Source organism: Heloderma suspectum, chromosome 1 (assembly GCF_057233095.1).
Source record: "Heloderma suspectum isolate Gila_16-S chromosome 1, 16-S_ref, whole genome shotgun sequence".
Lineage (NCBI taxonomy): Eukaryota > Metazoa > Chordata > Lepidosauria > Squamata > Helodermatidae > Heloderma > Heloderma suspectum.
This window is the reverse complement of record NC_139458.1, coordinates 99,589,976-99,611,832: the sequence shown is the minus strand read 5'-3', so window position 1 is coordinate 99,611,832 and position 21,857 is coordinate 99,589,976. Positions and strand designations below refer to the sequence as shown.

At 44.2% G+C, this 21,857-nt stretch overlaps 1 protein-coding gene across 1 annotated transcript in view; it reads right to left on the bottom strand.

Annotated features, from left to right (window-relative positions):
- Positions 1 to 21,857, bottom strand: part of NELL1 (neural EGFL like 1) — a 673,415-nt gene that overhangs the window by 429,744 nt on the left and 221,814 nt on the right. The window contains exon 12 of the mRNA XM_084852331.1: positions 21,661 to 21,789. Within this exon, the coding sequence (XP_084708457.1) occupies positions 21,661 to 21,789 (129 nt within the window). The remainder of the gene's footprint in view (positions 1 to 21,660; positions 21,790 to 21,857) is intronic.

Below are 21,857 nucleotides of genomic sequence, written 5' to 3'. Positions count from 1 at the left end.
AATTGATTATGATTTCTGATTATGTCTTCCTTCCGTCTTTTGTTTGTAACTGTTTAATATCCTTATTATATTCTTATTCATTGTAACTAATTTTATATAAAACTTCTTAATATCTGGATTATATTTTACTAATAACCTTCTTAACATATTCTGTATCCATTCCAAATTGTTTAATAATGTTATTATATTCATAAATAATGTTTCTAACAACTTTTGTAATTGATGCTTAGCTTATTCAGGTCAGGTATTTTAATAGTAGTAGTGGTAGTAGTATATACCACTTTCCAATGAACTATCGAAGTGGTTAACAAAAATGATAAAAAGCATAAAATATAACAATAAAAGTACAATAATATAATCACTCTTTGACTATAACAACACTGGCTGAGTCACCGCTCAGGGAAAGCCTGCAAGAAGAAGTAGACACCTAAAGATCAAACCTGAAGAAGCCTGCCTAATACCAATAGGGAGACCATTCCAGACAGCATGTGCTGCAACACTAAATGCTCTGTTTTGGTACTCATGAGGTGAACCTCAGAAGCATGCGGCACCATCAGAAGTGCTCCTCCAGAGGACTACTTGAATCACGGTGGCCAACCTCTCATGGTCCAAGTTAAATGTGTCTTCTTGCTTCTCCATTTTCTTTTGTAGTTTTATGTATCATTGATCATTTATGACTAATACTATTAAGCTATTATTAATATTTATTATCAACACCTATCTTCTGGCATGTATTTTATGACCACGCACTATATTTTTACAAAAATATGCAGCATGCAGCTGATCCATGTCATTTTATTTACCTTAGTGTAAGTATGTAGGGCTCACTCTGGATTGGGACCACCACACTCATGTAGAGGAGATGTAAACCTTCTTACCCAGCCACTTTTTTCCCCAAAGTGCATCACAGAAACCTAGATGGATGAGCTGGGTGGTGTGGACATGATCCAGCTTTGCCCACCTGGTTCCTCAGTGCAGCATCAACCCAGGCTGGAGGGCCAAGGCAGGGGGAAGCACTATGATCCATAAAACTTCAGTCTCACTCACCAGGAAACCCCTCCATGCTGGGATAGGCTGTGAAGGCCTGTAGAGACGGCCTGTGTACTACCCACCCTGTTACCCAATGGATTCCTTGACCGAGCTGACTGAGCTGGCCTCAGATATGGTGCTGGAAAACCCTAGCCCTGGGAGATTTAAACATCCATGCTGAGGCTCCCTTAACAGAACCAGCCTGGGACTTCATGTTCTCCATGCCAACCATGGGGCTGTCTCAGTTTGTCACTGGCCTAACACATAGGGCAGGGCATACCCTAGACCTGGTCTTTGCCTCTGGGCATGAGTGGGGTGGTCTGGATATTGGGGGTGGTGGTGGAAATTACCCTGTTATCATGGTCAAACCACTTCCTGATGAAATTTGTTTTCATGGTGCCAGCCCCTCCCTGTGGGGATGGGGGACACATTAAGATGGTTCGCCCTCGGAGACTTATGGAACCCAAGCAATTCCGGTGTCAGGGTGGCCCATGGAGTCCCAGAGTAGTTCTGATTCTGAGGAAGAGCAGTCGCTCCTGGGAGAGGAGCGCGCTCCTCTTTCCCAGGGCCAACAGCTGACAGAGATTCCTCCCACCAGCATTCCTAGCTTAGAAAGCAGTCCAGGGAGTGACCAAGCGCAGATAGCAGACTTGGTGGATGCGCGAAGCCGACGCAGAGAGCGGCGCCAGATGGAGGGCGCGGAAAGGAGGTGTATGCCCGTTTGGCGTGCAAACAACAGCTGCGCCCAGAGGATCCAAGGGAAAAGGGGAGGGACTCTCCCTAGTCCTTACGTTCAGGGGTCTGCCAGTAATTCCCTTTCAAACGGGGACCAACTGTTCCAACTTAGGGCATAGGTACTGTGCTGCTCAGATCTAGTTGCAAACGGTATAGTGGTTAAGTTGTAAAAGAAGCATAAAGTTTTGAAAGGAATCCCTTTGTCTGTGTCTGGACATGGCTACTGGATTAGACTGAGAGAGGCCTCCAAGGAGCCCTTGACATCCGGAACGTTCTGGGAGATTTTTCAGTACCCAGAGCTGGCGATTCTGTCGAGGCCCTTGTCACACTATGGAATGGTATAGTGTGATAGGCCATTGACATAATCACTCCTGAGTGTCCTCTTCGGCACTGGGCAGTTCGGAAGGCTCTCTGGTTTACTGGGGAGCTCCGGACAATGAAACAGGTCAGAAGATGGCTGGAGCTTAAGTCTCATGAAGGTGATCAACCACACGTAAGAGAGTATAATTGCACCAACTGTGTGGTGGTGAAGGCAGCAAAGGCGGCTTACTTTCCCACCTCCATCATATCCTCAAGTAGTTGTCCAGCTGAGCTTTTCTGAGTCATTTGGGGGTTGCTTACATCAAAGCCAGTGAATCCAATATGGAATCCTCGGAGGCCCGCTGTGATGAGTTTGCTAGATACTTTGAGGATAAAAACGCTCACCTGAACACCGCTATTGATGCAGTGTCTGTTAAGGTGTCCAGTGCATCATCTTATCCTGTTTTATGGAATCAATTTCAGTTTTTGGAGCTTGAGGATGTGGGCAAGACACTTGCATCTGTACGACCTACCACATGTTCTCTCAACCCTTGCCCATCATGGCTTGTCAAGCTATCCATTGGGGGATGACCGGATGGATCAGGGGAGTGGTGAAAGCATCACTGCATCAAGGTGTGCTCCCTATTGCCTTGGAAGAGGCAGTGGTGCAACCACTCTTGAAAAAACCCTCCCTTGATCCAAATATCTATGCTAACTATCGTCCGGATGCAAACACCCAGTTCCTAAGTAAGGTGCTCGAGGGAGTGGTGGTGTCTCAGCTGCAGGCGCTCTTGAATGAAGCTGATTATCTGGATCCAATCTAGTCTGGATTCAGGCCTAGTTTTGGGACAGAATCTTGGTTGCCCTGATGGATGACCTTCGGGAAAGAAACAAGGGGAGCAACAACGTTACTCTTCTTGATTTCTCAGTGGCTTTTGATACCGTTGACCACAATATTCCACCTCGACCACCTCCATGAGTTGGTAGCTGGAGGCACTGTTCTACAGTGGTTCAACTTGTACTTGCAGGGTTGATTCCAGAGAATAGCTTTGGGCGACTGCACCTCATCCCCTTGGCAGCTGAACTGTGGGGTGCCACAGGGCACCATCCTGTCCCCAGTGTTATGTCATATCTATATGAAGCCATTGGGAGCAGTCATTTGGGGCAAGGTGTCACCAGTATGCTGACAACACCCAGATCTATTCCTCTGACATCTGAATCAAGGGAGGCTGTGCACATTCTGAACCGGGGCCTGGATGCAGTAATCACTTGGATGAGGGCCAAAAAGCTGAAGCTGAATCCCAATAAGACAGAGACTGTATGGGTTGGTAGGGATGTCATGAGCACCCGAGATTGGGGTGGAGTCTGACTGACTCCCTCCCCCACCTGCTCGGGCCCCCCAGACTTGCCTCGCCAAGCCACCACCCCTGCCCACCAAGTCTTGTCAACCCCTGGAACTTACCAGACCCGTTCGTGAACACCCAGCAGCTTGTCCATGTCTTCAGCGAGTCGTCATTTTATGTAAAAATGGTGATGTGTTTTTCGTAAATGTAAACTTTAAGAAATGGCATTCATAAAATGGCCATTTCAACATCACCAGCAGCAGCAGGGCAAGAGGACAATGAGAGGGACTTCCCTTCCCCTTTTCCCATCCTGGTTACTGCTCCTTTCTCCTTGGCTGCGGGGTGGATTCCCCCACCACCACTGATTTTCACAACGTGCACTTTGAAAATCTAATGCAAGCTTAGAAATCATTGCTCCATTCACTTACATTAGATTTTCAAAGTACTCCTCATGAAAATCAGGGGGAGGAACCACCACCCCTGTCAGGGACTGTGGGGCAAGCCAGTCCTTAGCAGGGGTGGGAGTGGATTTCATCCCCAAAAAGGCATTTTCCCCCTACCCAGCTGAGAGATCCCTCTTTCAAGACCTGGTTCGAAGTGGATCGCACATTGTGCCAGGCTTGGGGGATGCCCAAAGGGATTCCCCAACTATGGGGCATCTCCTCCCCCCTTCCTTTCATGGCTTGAGTTTTAAAAGCAAGCCGGGAAATGAAACCCTCACCCAGGCTCGGGAAAAATGCCTTTTGGGGGGAGAAGATGGTGTGTGGTGATGAGGAGCATGCCCCAGTGTTCGGGAACCCCTCTGGGTGTACCCCAACCATGGCACAATGTGGCATCCTGCTGGGAACCTGGTCTTTCAAAGCAGCGTGGAATTAAGATCCCCTCTGCTTTTCTACATCCCTTGCACAAGAACAGAATGAAGAGATGTTAAAAATTGCTGCACCCCATTTCTTCAGAGGAAGCAAGGGTACCAGGCACCCCCTCTCCATGCCTGGCACCCTCAGTTCCTCAGAAGAAAGAGGATGCTTTCTCGTAGGGATCCTTCTTTCTGCCTTGCTTTTGAGAGCTATCTGATTTTTTTACAGCTCTCCAGAGCAGCGCTGGTCCTGTTCACCAGGTGCAGGACTACTCAGCGAGTGGGTCTGGGCAAGCGCAAAGGGTCATCAAACGCGTCCACGGGGTGCGAGTGGGTGCAGTGGCTCAGTGTGGGTGAGTCCGTCCATCCCTATAGGTTGGCTGTTCCCAGGTCTGAGAATCGGTGTGTTTTCCTGTTCTGGATGGGGTTGCACTCCCTCTGAAGGAGCAGGTCCATAGTTTGGGGGTGCTCCTGGATCCATACTGGAGGCCCAGGTGGCCTCAGTGGCCTGGAGTGCCCATTATCAACTTAACTGATAAGCCCATTATCAGCCCAGTATGCCAACTATGCCTGTTCCTGGATAGGGATAGCCTAGGCACAGTGATCCATGCACTGGTAACTTTACAGTTAGACTACTGCAATGCACTCTATGTGGGGCTGCCCTTGTGCATTGTTCAGAAGCTGCAGCTAGTGCAGAATGCAGCAGCTAGGGTTCACTGACACACCTAGCTCTGCTCACATAACACCTGTGTTAAAAAGAACTGCACTGGCTGCCTATTAGCTGAAAAAAGAAAAAACTCCATTGGCATCAATAGAGTGTTTTCATCTTCTTTTTAGTCCCCATGTGGGAGGTGGATTTTTTTGTGGAAGAGAGTGGCTGTGTAGGAAGGTTTAAACATCCCCTACCTGAGTAGAGTGGTGCTGATCCAGATCAGGGTTCTGCATACTTACATTAAAATAAACAAATAGTGAGGATCAGCTGCATGCTATCTATTTGACATAGCATGTCGTTTAGCCCTAAGACTGACACTTCAAGTTTCTCATTCTGGATTTAAAACTGCACTGTGATGAACTAGAGAAAAAAATTACTATCACACTGTGATTTCCAACAGCAAGCATGCTGCAAGACATCTTGCTGTGGAACATGAGATACTCAATGGGCATAAAATGGGCTGGGCAGTATAGTGTTGCCGTTGAAAAGAAGTGATAACTGGAAGGATTAAGTACACTCTTCCAGCACACCACTTCTTCACTTCAAATTGCAATCTCCCAACACCACTTCACAACAGAAAAGATGTGTGGACTAAGGTTTGTGAGCTCAATTGCCTAACATTATATTCTATGTAAGTCCATATGGGCACCTTTTAGAGGGGAAGAAACATCAGCCTACAAATTCACTGGAGAGAGAGAGAGAGAGAGAGAGAGAGAGAGAAACAAATCAGTACATTCCCCAAGCCCATACTGCCAAGATGCTTTACTTCTTGGTTCTTCTTAAAATTGAAGGAACAGATTATTTTCAAAAGTTGCCTTGACATTTTTCATTATTGGCACCATCATCAACCACAATGGTGCTAGGCAACCTGGCTACAAGTGCCACATCCCAAGGCACTCCCACTACAGCCTGAGGAGAAACATTTCACAGTGTTCTGTAGGTCCCGCCACAACCCTCTGGACAGGCTTTTCAGGGGGTATAGGGATTTGAAAGGGGGAGAAGTGGGAATAGAAAGATCCATTGCATGAGCTACCTTTCTCTCATGCAACACTGGATTTCACACTATAAAATTAGGTTCTTGAGAAAAAGGGTGGCTGGACTGCAGAAAAAGCACCTATCCTGGGTGACAATGTCGTCCCCATATATTAAAGAAGTAGTTGCAGGACTGTAGGGTCTATGGAATGGCCAGTAGCAGACCAAAGGCTTTGCATGCAGATAGTCCCAAGTTCATTCACTGGCATTGCCAGTTCAATAGATCTGAAATGGCAGGCTGGAACTTCTCGCTGTTTAAGAATTGGGAGAGTAGATGCTGGTCAAATTGCTTATTATATTTCTATACGTCCCAATAGGTGAAGCTCTCTGGGCAGTTCTGGAAAAGATATTTGGCTAGATGATCTGACAAAATATAAGGCTACCTGTTCCTGGATTATATGGAAATGATAATGAACTGGCTAATTGGTCCAATGGTTTGTTTCTTTTGTTTTTGTTTTTAGGGATGGTATAGAAGAAAAAAAAAAACAGAATAGAATAGAATAAGCAATGAGCAATACACAATAGAATCAGCATCTTAACATAAGGGCCATTTCAAATCTGGTATGACTAGACAATCTCAATGCTGCGAAAAGGTGCGTGATATTTCAGATAAGTTTTTCACTGGCACTTGGTAAGTTGACTGCCAATTAGTGCCAACAGCCAACAGATAGAAACAAGTTGGATTTCATTGTCAGCCAAAAACTAAGCTAAAAGCATGGAATCCTTTTTCATGTTCATTTTGACCTACAACTAAGTAGAAAACATTTTTTTCAGTTGAAATGATTAATTCAGAGGTGAAGAGATCTCAGTTAATGCCATCCATTTTTCTCAATCACTCAATTCCCACATAAGAATATAATTAAAATTATTACCAATTAAATGTGCAACTAAGCAGAATGAAGCATTATTGTTTAGGAATAAAAATAGTACAGAACACCATTAATTCTGCATTACTTGACTGTGAGTATTTCTCTAAATGGCAATTAGATATTCCTATCCAAGATTGTCTCTTAAAAGACGACCTATTGCACACAATTTTATGCCCACAATCCAGCAGTCTATTTAGAGAGAGAGAAAGATTTAAGTAGTAAATAAAGAGGATTTGTTGCCTTTACCTTTGCACAGCAGCAAAGAATACTAAATAACTAATTGACCTTTCAAGACAAGGACTCTGATCCAGTCATCCAGAAACCAAGTGCACCTAAGAGGTTTTCAGTTCATTCTCTAATTTAAGTCCTATGTTTTTTCTCTATCAAATGTGGATAAAAGAAGGGAAAAAACATTCCAACTAAAGCAGCACTCTCTGCAGATAGTAATCAGGCTCCAGGCTCCTTATTAGGAACTAAAGTCAACAATAGACAAAAGTGTCTTTAATATCTACTTTTATTTACTTCTTGTCTTTCTGATATAAGAGCTGAGATAGAAATGAAAAATGGGTACTATGGCTAATATTCATTAGCTTTATAACTAGAATTCAGTTATCCACTGGGCAGCTATAAATATTGTCTAGCCTACAGGTTTGATACATTTACTTTATAAAACCAATGTTGAAAAAGAAATGTGTATAAGGTCTCTAAACTCATTATACCGTCTTAAAATGGAAAAAAATAATACATCTAGCATACTTTTCTTGGCTTTTAAGCTTTTCCACATGAAAAGAATGAGAAACTAATATTTAAATTAAAACACGTTGTCACAGGCTAGGCCACAAAGGTAGTCAGGACGCCGTTCCTATGATGCATATTGTTAATCCATATGTGATAGTAATCTGCAGATACACTATCACATATACACACACTTTCCTGATTTACATTTAAGGGTCAAAATAAGCTGGAAAGCAAACTAGGAGGGTTTGAGCCATTTTTCGATATTTTTTTTTCCTGACATGGATACTAAAACCTGTGTTGGGAAAATTTTGCAGAATATAGTAGGTAAGAATGGTTATGTGTGTATTTCCTTAATGATCAATCTGTTTGGATACCACTAGTATCCCATTGTGCATATCAGGAGGGAATCAGAGAATGGTGCGGAAAAAGTAATGAGATGTGTCCCTAAGAAGCCAAGTAGAGAATTAGGGCAGATAAACCAGGTAGCAAAACATATAGTAGTCTGCAAGTCAACTGGTTCAGGAGACATGGCTGCCACATCCAGCAGCTACTGCAGATGAAGAATATGTAATTAGAGGAAAGGGGCAGAGCAGAATACTGGTGCCTTCAAAGGCACCTATAGCACAGTCTGAAAGTCTCTGATCCATGGAAGGAGGAAGACGGATCAGAGGCAAGCACACTACTTGTACAGAGATCTGTGCAATATAACACCGTCAGTAACCTGGGGTCAAGGGAAGCCGAGCTCTGATGCCTGCTGTTCATGACACAGAAATCCCAGTGTCTGGATAGAAAGGAGCATGTGCTTTCCACAGCTTGAAGAGAGGAACACATGCTTCTCAATGATTAATTGGGAACAATGCAACTTCCCTAAAGGGTGATGGGTTAGGGAAAATCAGCCTGAAAACATGAGATACTTTTTAAACTGATTTTGTGTTTGTGTGGAGGGGGGACAGCAAAACATTTATAGGGAAGATCTGAGAGAGAGAATAAAAATAATTTTAAATAAAAGTACATGGAAGAGGCAGTTATGCAGAACAATTTTAAAAAGAAAAGCTTTGTACTCAAGAGTATACATGAAAAGTGGCCACTTTCCAATTTATGAATAATTTGGTGTGATTCAAAAGTTTGCAATGTCGGACCAAACCACATATTATGGAGGAGATCTGTGATTGGTTCGCTGAATTTAAAAAACAAACAAACTAAAACTAAAATGCAGCTGGGGGGAATGGCCAGTTTGCTTGAAACAGTGGCATTGGGGGACAGATTGCTTAACCATTTCTCTGCACTTTTTCAAGTCTAGATCTTCCTCCTGGCCTGAGAACTGTTTGGCGCCACTAGAGCAAGGACATTAGTGCCCCTTCGTAACAAAAATTGTAGGAAGATCCACTCACAGATCTTCATGTAACGTATAGTTTTCCCTACAGAAACAAGGACAAACCAACAGAAGAGTGAAGTTCGCCTTATCTATTTTTTATTCTTTAGAATAATATGGAGTCCAAAGTAGAGAAACTCATGGCCCTATCTTTATTCTTTCTGATTATTCTTTAACCAAGGATTTGCTAAGTTACATTTACCCTTTTGTTCTAGTCTTCGCTGAGATATATTGATTTTTAAAACTGTATCAACATAAAGGCAGAACATTAGGAGCTATTAGCACAAGAACAGAGAGCAACACAGAATATTTCATATCATCATACAAAAGAAGTCATCAGCAAAAAGAAAGGATGAAGCAGAAAAGCAGAAATGAAAAGGTGAATTACTGCCAATCAGAAATGCAAAAACAGATGGAAAATGCAGGAAAAACCAGGGGTGAGGAGCAATCAAGTTAGTCAGAGAAAGGGTAAGAACTGCAAGCACAGGATATGACTCAAATTACTCAATGCAGCGTTCAGAGAAAGAGATATGTGAGTGGATAAACAGTTTAAGGTACAATCCTATAAATGTTTCTACAGAAAAAAGTCTTACAACTTCCAGCATTCTTCAGGTTTATAGCATGTCTCTAAGACATGTTTTACATCCTCTGAGAAAATTAGACTATGGATATGTCATGCCATCAGCCAGAGGCTAGGAATATTGACAGGAGATCTGTTGAACTTGGCAGACCATAATCCCATTTGAAGGGGGAAACCAAGGTTGTTTTGGCCACCATGGAGTAAGCAAGATGCAATAAGGCCTGTCCCGTTTGATCTTGGCTACCATTCTGGTGACAAGTGGAATCAGCAGGAACATGTACAGGAACTGCACCATCTGCCTGAACAGGAAGGTGCCTCCTAAGGATGCGTTGTGCACTCCTGCACTGCTGCAGAATATGCAGCACTGGTTGTTGACTGAAGTGGCAAGAATGTTCCCCATCACCAGAAGATGTTCCAAGCTCTCCACAGAGGTAGCATCCATTTCCACTAAAGAGTTGCCTTCCTCAGACCTGTGGGCCCCAATCTGCACACACCCAGTCCTGCCAGCCCAGGTCTGCACGCGGCCACAATACAGCACTTTGGGGTGCTATCTACCCCTTCCAGAAACAGGAGTTTTTGCTTGGGTCGGCGCTTGCCCCCAGGAGAGCTATATCGCAGCCACAGGCAGACCTGGGCCCAGCAGGGCTGGCTGTGTACACATGGCCTCTATTGGATACTACCCTTGTCCTACTTGTGGGTTTCCCACAGGCAGCTGGTGGGCCACTGTGTGAACAGAACAAGGCTGGCCTTACCATTAGGCAGGGTTAAGCAGTCACCTCAGGCGGCAGATGTAGGGAGGTGGCAGCAAGGTGCTGGAGGAGAGAGCTGTGTGCCTCATGGCCTGCCCTATGCTCCCTAAACTAGCCTGCTGCCTTCAGGTTCAATGGAGAATGCTATTCTATCACCAGAGTTGACAAAACACTAGCTTTTGAATACGAAATGGAAGAGGCTACCATCTTGTTCTTTGCCTCAGGCAGCAAAATGTCTTGGGACGGTCCTGGAACAGAATGCTAGCCTAGATGGACCCCTGGTCTGATGCAGCATGACTATTCTTATGCTCTGTGTATGTACTAGATAGGATTCTCCACATTCACACATATCTCCAAGGTGTCAAGGAGACTCAGCATGACAGCAAGATGGTCTGCAAACTGATCAGCATATAGCCGTATTGTTGAGTATTGTGCACAGAAAGGCAAAAAAGTGATTCCACCACACTGCCACCCAGATATAGATAGGGTCTTTGACATTATTTAAGAAATTCTCAGAGGGCTATTTTGCACACTATATATAGTCAAGCCTGGTTTTGCCACAGAGTGTACAATTAATAACGAATATGTACAACCAATCATATCTCCCTTAGTATACCAGTATGGTTGTCACATCAGCCTGATGCAAGCATTCAGCCTGCTCACATGAGGGCTAAAAGTGGGTGGGGCACATGGGCCTGCAGGAAAGTGGGGATGGGAGAAAAAGGGATCGCCAAGATTCTCTAAACACCACCTTGAAGCTCATCTCATCGGCCATGTTCCATTGGGCTCTTTTTCATTTCATTCAAATGGGGAAGGGGAGCATATCGAACAGGAAAAATGTACATTTAAAATAAAAAAAAGTGCACCCAAATGCACACATTCTCCCCACAGAGTAAAGGATGAAAACACACATTTTTCAAACAAAGTTTCTGAAATCTGCAAATATTTTCAGAGATCATGCTCTCTTCCTCTGTGTCCCTCAGTCTGTGTCCCTCAGTCCCTGACCACGTTGAGCAGGGAGGTTTGAGTGGGGCTTATTGCTTGCATTTGCTGGAGCATGAGTAGAAGCCCCCACACAATCAGGAACCCTGATCAAGTGGGTAGAAACCCTTTCCCCCTGAACATGGGAAGGTTGGAAACTATGGGGATGTTTAAGGAAGCTCTTGCATGCAGGCCCATGATGTCTTCCACACACATGTGCGCGCGCACACACACACACACACACACATACACACACTTTTATCCCTAACACCTATATAGGGTTATTGACACTTATATTTTTTGGTTTACACCTAAATAATGTAAGGTGCAAATTTATAAAGAGGCCCAGATATATCCACATGAGCAAGTCAATCACACAAAAGATGTAATTAATTTCTTCTTACTAGTGATGGGGACAGATGGCAGCTCACTGTGCACTCTCTCTCTCTCTCTCTCTCTCTCTCTCGTTGGCCTTTTTCTCAGGCTTCCCTGTTAACGTGACGCTATTCACTGCTGTTGGGTGGTGTGGGAGAGCAGGAAGAAAATGGAGTTCAACTGATCATTGTTCTTTCTTAAGCTTCACAGTTCTTATGTTTTGCATTTATTTCAGAGGTATTTACGATGTTCATCCTTGCTACAAGGTTTAGCATCACCCTAACTGTTACTTCAGGTATGACCTAAATCATATCCCTTATGAATATACAGTGGAGGTGACGAATAGATTTAAGGGATTAGACCTGATAGACAGAGTGCCTGAGGAACTATGGACGGAGGTCCGTAACATTGTTCAGGAAGCACCAACTCAAGCCATCCCAAAGAAAAAGAAATGCAAGAAAGCAAAGTGGCTGTCTGATGAGGCTTTACAAGTAGCTGAGGAAAGAAGGGAAGCGAAAAGCAAGGGAGAAAGGGGAAGATATATTCAACTGAATGCAGAGTTCCAGAGAACAGCAAGGAGAGACAAGAAGGCCTTCTTAAATGAACAATGCAAAGAAATCGAGGAAAACAATAGAATGGGAAAGACTAGAGATCTCTTCAAGAAAATCGGAGATCTCAAGGGAACGTTTTGTGCAAAGATGGGCATGATAAAGGACAAAGAAGGCAGGGACCTAACAGAAGCATATGAGATTAAGAAGAGGTGGAAAGAATACACAGAAGAACTATACAGGAGAGATCTTAACGTCCCTGATAGCCATGATAGTGCAGTCACAGAACTTGAGCCAGACATCCTCCAGAGTGAAGTCAAGTGGGCCTTACTAACAACAAAGCTAGCGGAGATGACAGTATTCCAGCTGAGCTATTTAAGATCCTAAAAGATGATGCTGTTAAAGTGCTGCACTCAATATGCCAACAAATTTGGAACACTCAACAGTGGCCACAAGACTGGAAAAGGTCAGTTTACATTCCAATTCCAAAGAAGGGCAATGCCAAAGAGTGTTCAAACTACCGTACAATTGTCCTCATTTCACATGCCAGCAAGGTGATGCTCAAAATCCTACAAGCTAGGCTTCAGCAGCATGTGAACCGAGAACTACCGGAAGTACAAGCGGGGTTTCGAAGAGGCAGAGGAACTAGAGATCAAATCGCCAACATTCACTGCATCATGGAGAAAGCAAGAGAGTTCCAGAAAAACGTCTATTTCTGCGTCATTGACTACGCTAAAGCCTTTGATTGTGTGGATCACAACAAACTGTGGCAAATTCTGAAAGAGATGGGAGTACCAGACCACCTTACCTGTCTCCTGAGAAACCTGTACAAGGGACAAGAAGCAACAGTAAGAACCGGACATGGAACAACCGATTGGTTCAAAATTGGGAAAGGAGTACGACAAGGCTGTATATTGTCACCCTGCTTATTTAATTTACATGCAGTGTACATCATGAGATACGCCGGGTTGGATGAATCACAGGTTGGAATTAAGATTGCCGGGAGAATTATCAACAACCTCAGATACGCAGACGATACCCCCTAATGGCACAAAGCGAAGAGGATCTCAAGAGCCTCTTGTTGAAGGTGAAAGTGGAGAGTGCAAAAGCTGGTTTGAAACTCAACGTTAAAAAAACTAAGATCATGGCATCTGGCCCCATCACTTCCTGGCATATAGAAGGGGAAGAAATGGAAGCAGTGACAGATTTTATTTTCTTGGGCTCCAAGATCACCGCAGATGGTGACTGTAGCCATGAAATTAAAAGATGCTTGGTCCTTGGGAGGAAAGCTATGGCAAACCTAGACAGCATAGTAAGAAGCAGAGACATCACCTTGCCGACAAAGGTTCATATAATCAAAGCTATGGTTTTCCCAGTAGCAACGTATGGCTATGAGAGCTGGACTCTAAGGAAGGCTGAGCGCCGAAGAATCGATGCTTTCGAACTGTGGTGCTGGAATAGACTCTTACGAGTCCCCTGGACTGCAAGGAGGTCAAATCTGCCCATCCTAAAGGAAATCAACCCTGAGTGCTCATTGGACAGACAGATACTGACGCTGAAGCTCAAATATTTTGGCCACCTAATGCGAAGAGAAAAGTTACCAGAAAATACCCTGATGCTGGGAAAGATTGAAGGCAAAAGGAGAAGGGGACGGCAGAGGATGAGCTGGCTGGATAGCACCACCGATGCAATGAATATGAACTTGAGCGCAGGACAGGAAGGCCTGGCGTGCTATGATCTATGGGGTCACGAAGAGTCGGACACGACTGAATGACCGAACAACAACAAACTGTTGCAGGTCCCATTTCTACATGAAAAGTAGCCCCCTTCCACTTTATTGACAGTTTGCTGTGACTCAAAAGCTTGTAACTTCAGACCAAAATACATGTTATTCTCCGGAGATCTGTCATTAGACCTCCCAACTTAAAACAAACAAACAAAATGTAGCCATGGAAGATTGCCCTTTTGCTTGCAATTGTGGCACTGGGGGAGAGGGTGTTTAAGATGTGGGTGGGGACACAATTGTGAATGGGATGTAGACTTCATTTTCCTACAAGTTCTCTCCTGCAAATACCCTCCCCTCCAGGACACTGAATTCTAGCCAGGGCTGGGGGCATTTAAAACTTCTGGCTTGGAGCAATTCCTGGAGAGGATTAGAGGGGTGGGGGGAGAGTTGGCTGAACACCTCCTGCCTACTAATTCTTGCCTGAAAAGCCTCCCAGGTAGTCTAATGAGGGAACACCTTTTTTCTTTACAATGAATTAATTTTGTTTTAAATCCTGGAGAAAAGTGACCTGGCATCATGCAGTTTAAAAAGGCAAAAGCTACATCAGCACCAATGACAGCATAGTTTGAGACACACTTTTTGAATATATGCTATGTTCAACCTATATAGGGAAAAAAGATCCCAAATCTGAAAAGTTCAGAGTTAATGATCTAGCACATTCTGAACTATGATGCCATTACTCAAAGATAAGCTGTCAGAGTCAGGAAAGCCTGGATCTCAAAAGAATCCATATGAAATGCCATTTCTATTTCAACCCCTTTTAAACAATGGAACAAAATTCAGATTATCACAGCACGATTTATACTAATTATTCCTGGCTTCAAGTGTCTGTATGACCACTTATGGAGATATTTGTGTTTTCAATTTATAATGGCATCCATTATATCTCTGTAAGCAAATGTGGTGAGCAAATGTGATCAGGTACCAAGACTGCCCTCAAATAAATCCCCAATGCAGTCGCAAAAAGGAAATATTCATGCAGCAGTTTCCTGTTCAGTGTGAAAAGCAAATAAAAATCCCTATGTCTATTTATTTGGGGGCCTGTAGCACAACACCTGGACAAATGGATGACTGGATCTGCTTTAACAGCTCCAAGGCAGCAAGACATAATGGAGAATTTATGTCTGATATCCCAGTGATGCTTCAATCTACTCTCTCCCTCCTCCTCTCACCGACCAGCTGTGAAACAGGACTGGAGTCCTCCTACACATAAAGGAGCATTTTATGAAGGCATAACATACCCTGATTAATACATTCACTGGGAAATGGGGCTGAAATAGCACAGTAGAGTGGAAAGAATGCCAGAGCCCAATTTGCACCACTTGTCCTACTAAAAAAAGGAAAGAAAAGTGGAGGATCACACAAAGCAGGCATTCCTGCAGAGGGCCTGGTAAGACTAAAACAGCTTTCCCCAACCCAGTGCCCTCCAGATGTTTTGGACTTCAACTCCCATCAGTCTTCGCCAGCATGACCAATGGTCAGGAATCAGGAGCGGTAGTCTAAAAAATCTGGAGGGCACCAGGTTGGGGAAGGTGGGACTAAAGGCTAACTGCACAGTGGTGGAGGGGGATACTTATGCTCTTCCCTCATGCTACTGCAATGCCACTTCCAGTCCCAGGTGAACTATTATCCAGGGGAGGGTTTTGTCTATCTTATTTCTATCAGATTTTCCCAGTAACATTACCAGAAATCTTCCCCGTGAATGTATTCATAACTTTGGGTTGCTCCCTCAACAATTGCCCCCAAACACAGGGCATTTTGAAGAAAGCAAACTGTTTGTGAGAATCAGCTTAGCAGTAATTTGCAATTTCAGCTAATTTGTGCAGCTAAATTCCTAACATTTTCCTTCCACCCGTAGCTGATAATTTCTAGCCAATATGACTAACCAAAGCCTTTAAAATGCTGCTGTGGAGAAAATGCATTATTTATTTATTTATTTATTTCATTTCTATACCGCCCAATAGCCGAAGCTCTCTGGGCGGTTCACAAAAATTAAAACCGAACAACACACAATAAAACAATTTAAAATATATAGAACATTAAAACCACAATATAACAATACAACCACAATAAAACCTAGCAGCAGTACAGGGATTTAAAATACAGATTTAAAACAGCAAAGATAAAAGTTTAGAAAGCTAAAATGCTAAAATGCCTGGGAAAATAAAAAGGTCTTCACCTGGCGCTGAAAGGAGTACAATGTAGGTGCCAGGCGAACCTCACTAGGGAGCTCATTCCAGAGCCGGGGTGCCACAACAGAAAAAGCCCTCCTCCTAGTAGCCACCCGCCTCACTTCCTTTGGCAGGGGCTCACGGAGAAGGGCCGCTGATGATGATCTTAAGGTCCGGGCAGGCACATATGGGAGGAGGCGATCCTTCAGGTAACCTGGCCCCAAGCCGTTAAGGGCTTTAAATGTTAACACCAGCACTTTGAATCGGGCCTGGAAAAGGACGGGCAGCCAGTGCAGCTGGAAAAGTACTGGCGTAATATGAGCTCGCAGGCCAGTCCCTGTTAACAATCTTGCTGCCCTATTTTGGACCAGCTGAAGTTTCCGGACCGTTTTCAAAGGCAGCCCCACATATAACGCATTGCAGTAATCCAGACGAGAAGTTATCAGAGCATGGATAACTGTAGCTAGGCTATCTCTGTCCAGATAAGGGCGTAGTTGGTATACCAGCCTAAGCTGATAAAAAGTGCTCCATGCCACTGAGTTCACCTGTGCCTCAAGTGACAGTTCTGGATCCAAGAGCACCCCCAAACTATGAACCTGATCCTTTAGGGGGAGTGCAACCCCCTCCAGAACAGGTTGAATATCACCTAGCCGGGCAGACGAACCACCCACTAACAGTACCTCCGTCTTGTCTGGATTGAGTTTCAGTTTATTAGCCCTCATCCAGTCCATTACCGTGCCCAGGCACTGGTTCAGAACAGCCACTGCCTCACCTGGTTTTGATGAGAAAGAGAGGTAGAGCTGGGTGTCATCCGCATATTGATGGCACCTCAGCCCACACCTCCAGATAACCTCCCCCAGCAGTTTCATGTAGATGTTAAACAGCATGGGGGATAAAATAGAGCCCTGTGGAACCCCATGGCACAATTGCCATGGCACAGAGCAATAATCCCCCAGCACCACCTTCTGGAATCGGCCATCCAAGTAGGAGCGGAACCACTGCAGTGCAGTGCCTCCAACTCCCAACCCAGACAACCTATCCAGAAGGATACCATGGCCGATGGTATCGAAAGCCACTGAGAGGTCCAGGAGAATCAACAGGGTCGCATTCCCCCTGTTCCTCTCCCGGCAGAGGTCATCCCACAGGGCGACCAAGGCAGTTTCCATTCCAAAACCAGGCCTGACGCCCGACTGAAATGGATCTAGATAATCCGTTTCATTCAACAGTGCCTAGAGCTGTCCTACAACCACCCGCTCAAGCACCTTGCCCAGGAAGGGGATGTTGGCCACTGGCCTATAATTGTTAACATCCTCTGGGTCCAGGTTAGGCTTTTTCAGGAGTGGTCTAATTACTGCCTCTTTTAAAGCAGCAGGCACCACTCCCTCTCTCAAGGAGGAATTTACAACCTCCTGGACCCAGCCAGACAACCCCTCCTTGTTTGATTTAATAAGCCATGAAGGGCAAGGGTCAAGCACACAAGTGGTCGATCGGACTTGGCCAAGCACCTTGTCCACATCCTCAGGCCTCAGTAACTGAAACTCATCCAATAAAACTGGACCAGACGGTGCTCTGAACGCCTCTACCAATGGAACTGCATTAATGGTGGTGTTCAATTCATGACGAATCTGAGCGACTTTATCCTCAAAGTGCCGCGCAAACTTGTCACAGCGTGCTACCGAGGGTTCCACCGTCTCTCTCCCTGGCCCAGAATGTAACAGGCCGTGAACCACTCGGAAAAGCTCCGCTGGACGACACTGAGAAGATGCAATGCTGGTGGAAAAGAACTGCCTCTTTGCCACCCTCACCGCCACAGAGTAGGCTCGATAGTGGGCTCTTACCTGTGTTCGGTCAGACTCAGCACGAGTTTTCCTCCACCTGCATTCTAGCCGTCTCCCCTCTTGCTTCATTGCCCTCAGCTCAGGTGTATACCAAGGAGCTGGCCGGGCTCTGCTCAGAGGGAGAGGGCGCTTGGGCACGATCGTGTCAACCACCCGAGTCATCTCTGCATTCCACAGAGCGACCTGGGCTTCGACAGGAGCACCAGCCATACCAGCAGGAAAATCCCCCAGAGCCCTCTGGAATCCATCGGAATCCATTAATCTCCGGGGGCGGACCATTTTAATAGGTCCCCCACCCTTGCAGAGGGGAAAGGCCGCCAGGAGTCTAAACCTCAGCAGGAAGTGATCTGACCATGACAAAGGGACAGATGTTAATTCCTCCACTTTCAAGACACTTTCAGCATTAGACAAGTTGCTGTCAGGTTAAACAAAATCCAGGGAAAGGGGTTTTCAAAATGTTGCTCTAGCTTTATTTTGCATGCTCAAGGGAAAATACATACATTAAATTAAAAAGTGGGAATAGATGGCAAGGAGAAATATACAGTAGAGATGATGATATACTGAACTGTTGCTGCCAAAAAGCCTTATTATCTTCTATTGATTTGTAAGGAGTCACTGTAGCATCTATAGAGCAATTTTTTGCTCACAATCTCTGCTGTACAGAGAGTTTTCATAATGTACTTGCCTCTGTTAATATCGTATAACATGTGCAACCAATACTCCTTCAAGCAAGTCGATTCAAGCTATGAGTAAAATCCAACAGAAGGCCTACTTAGAGTACATCCACTGAAATGAAGGGACTTAAGTTAGTCATGACTAACTTAAGTCCCATTTTTTTTCAGTGAGTCTGCTCTAAGTAAGAGTTATGTTGGATTTTAACCCAATGGGCCAGCAATACTGTAACTTCTATTACTATTGCAATTTGAAATTTGCCCTTATGTGTCACTCAATACTTGTCATTTTCAGTCCACATACATATGAGAAATAATCAGTTTTCAGATCAGCTAAGCAGAGCAGATACCCACAAATTTCTCTCTATTGAACAGTCCTTAGTCTTTCTTCCTGTTCCTGCACTATATCTTAATACCTTGTCAAGCATGTCACGTCTTCTCAATCTCAGACATAGAAGGAAGGTATGCATCTCAGATATAATTCTCAAGAAAGCATTTTCAAGAAAGGAAAAGACCCATGATGTCGAAGCTCATAAACATCAGTGCCATAAGTAGATAAAATAAAACAAAACAAATATACAAGGCAAAGTGCCAGTTCTTCACATTAATACATGTACAATGCAAAACACTTGGAAGGTGCTGTGTTTCCCAGAAAAATGATTCAATAATATAACTTTTGTTAAAGAGCAAACAAGGATAAATATTCAACCAGGGTCATTTAAAGCCATTCTTCAGAAGTGACTAAGCAGATCAATATCATCGCACCCCATGCAATTCGGGAGAACACGTGTTATCTATGTCATCAGTTAAAAAAATATATTCCCAAAAGACAATATAAGAATTTCCCTCTCTTGGACATTACCTAGAGGAGAGGAGAGGAAGCATGTGTCCTGTCTTGATTGTGATGGGAGCCCAAGGGGTAAGAGGACATTCTGGGGGAAGGGGGAACTCAGCCATAGTCAGTCTTGTCTGGGAATCAGGAAGCAGATCAGGCTGGAGTTGCAGGACCTCTAGACTACTTGCTCCAATAAGGTCGGAAGGTCAACTGGGGCCCTATACCCCTCTTAAGCCACTCATTCTCCTGGGCTCCACCCTCTTCATAAAGACTGGAAAGCCTTAAATGGGTCATCCTCTGGCCTGCAGCCTTGTAACCAGTCTCCTCTCAGTCAGTTCATGCCTTGTGCATTGCCTTTGCTAGTAAGCATGTACTAGACAGAGTGAGACCCATGGTCATGGTGCAAACAGGGCAAGTTCTTTGAGGGAATCTGGGTCATGGAGCATTGTCTCCAAGGGACCCAATTCAAGGGTCTCTAGTTCAAGGCCCCCCTGATAGGCTCCAACTCTGTGTTGGGTTCAGTACCACCTTGACTTGTGCTGCTGGTCCTCCTGATCTAGCTGCCTCCTTGTCCTCGCTGCCAGAGCCCAGGGATCATGATAGCATGATTCATTCATGCTTCCTCTCTCCCACACTTTGACAGAAGCAACCCAAAGTGCCAGAGAATGAGAGAGAAGGCCTCCACTGTACAGTGAGAGGAGTATTTTTTTAGGCTATAATCTATTGTTCTTTGAGGTCTCCTCTTTCTTTTGTTCCTGTGCATCTGCCTTCCCTTCTTTCCTTCCAAAATTCAAAGGGAAAAATGTGGTACGTCACAACATTTTCAAGCCATTAATTTAATCCAAGCTTTAGAATGTCATAGCACCAAAAGCATTTTGGGCTTTTGGGGGTAGTTGGTTGTTATTTTAAATTGTTATTTTAATATGCTACCTCCTGTAGCAGAGGCAGTATATCTATGTACACCAGTCGCTGGGAAACATGGGCAGGAGGATTCTGTTGCACTCATGTCCTGCTTGTGGGTTTCCCGTGGGCAGCTGGTTGGCCACTGTGTGAACAGAATGCTGGACTAGATAGACCCTTGGTCTGATCCAGTATGGCTGTTCTTATATTCGTATGTTCTTAAGTTGCAGGCTACAAAATTGACAGTCAGCAATTTTGACCAACTGATACTGGACAGAGAGCATGCACTACAGAAGAGAAAGTTAGGCTTTTTCAGACACTTGCTTCAGCCAAACCAAAGCTAGAGACAACAAAAATGGAGTCTTTCTAAATTGTAACACCAAGTGAAGACTTTCCATTCTCTTACCAATGTGACTCAAGGAGCCATTTAAGGTACTTAACAGTATTACAGTGAAGACAAAAACAGTCTAGACCAGGTGTGTGTAGGGGGCGGGAGGGATTTAACCAAGCACTGTTTCATTAGGTTTAAAACCAGACTTTGAACTTCAGTGTTGGAAGAATATGACTGATGGTATCCCTATGCATGTTCCTCATAACCACACAAAACCAATTTCTAAATGATAGGTGATCCAGCTTGCCCAAGGACAGCCAGGAAAGACAGAGATGCTCAAGCAGGCTAACGTCACTGGTGAAATTCACTAATGTGTAATCCAACAGGATTTTGTGTGAAACAGAAATATTCTTGCAACAATTATCCATATAAGCACTTCAGCCACAGAGATAGCTTTTCCATCAACTTGATATTAGGAGAGAGCCAGTTTTTGCAGCCCCTCACACCTCCTGAGACACCATCTGCAGTCATAAACCTTAGTGATACCATTCTCAAACAGTTATTGATTTGGTCTTCAGCTCAGAAAGATCACTAATATCCAGCACACCATCCTTGCCATTAGCCCAAGCAACAGCACGACCTAAATTTATATTGCGAAGACAATCATAGCCAGAAAGATTATACTTTTAACATGCTAAGAAGCAAGTCAATCACTTGGGAGCTTCACAATGAACTTTCCATCTGTTTGGGTCATCTGAACTTTCTAGATATAAAATCAAATGGGGATATTATCATTTATTCTACCATGAAGATTGAACTTCATAATGAGACACTCTGCTCTGCCTTCGTTTTAACAGAACATTTCTCACTAGATTACAATCAAGTTACTTTGCAGAACACATTATTTACCTTCACAATAGGCAGAATCCCCTTGGACAGAGATATAACCACTTTTGCATTCACAAGTAGCTCGTGTGTTCCAGTTTCTGCACTCTGAATTTTCTCCACATCTGTGTCCTTGTGCACAAAAATTATGACCTGAAATATGAAGTATATTCACTATTGTATCACACTGAAAGTAATAAAAAGCTGAATCCTAAATCAGC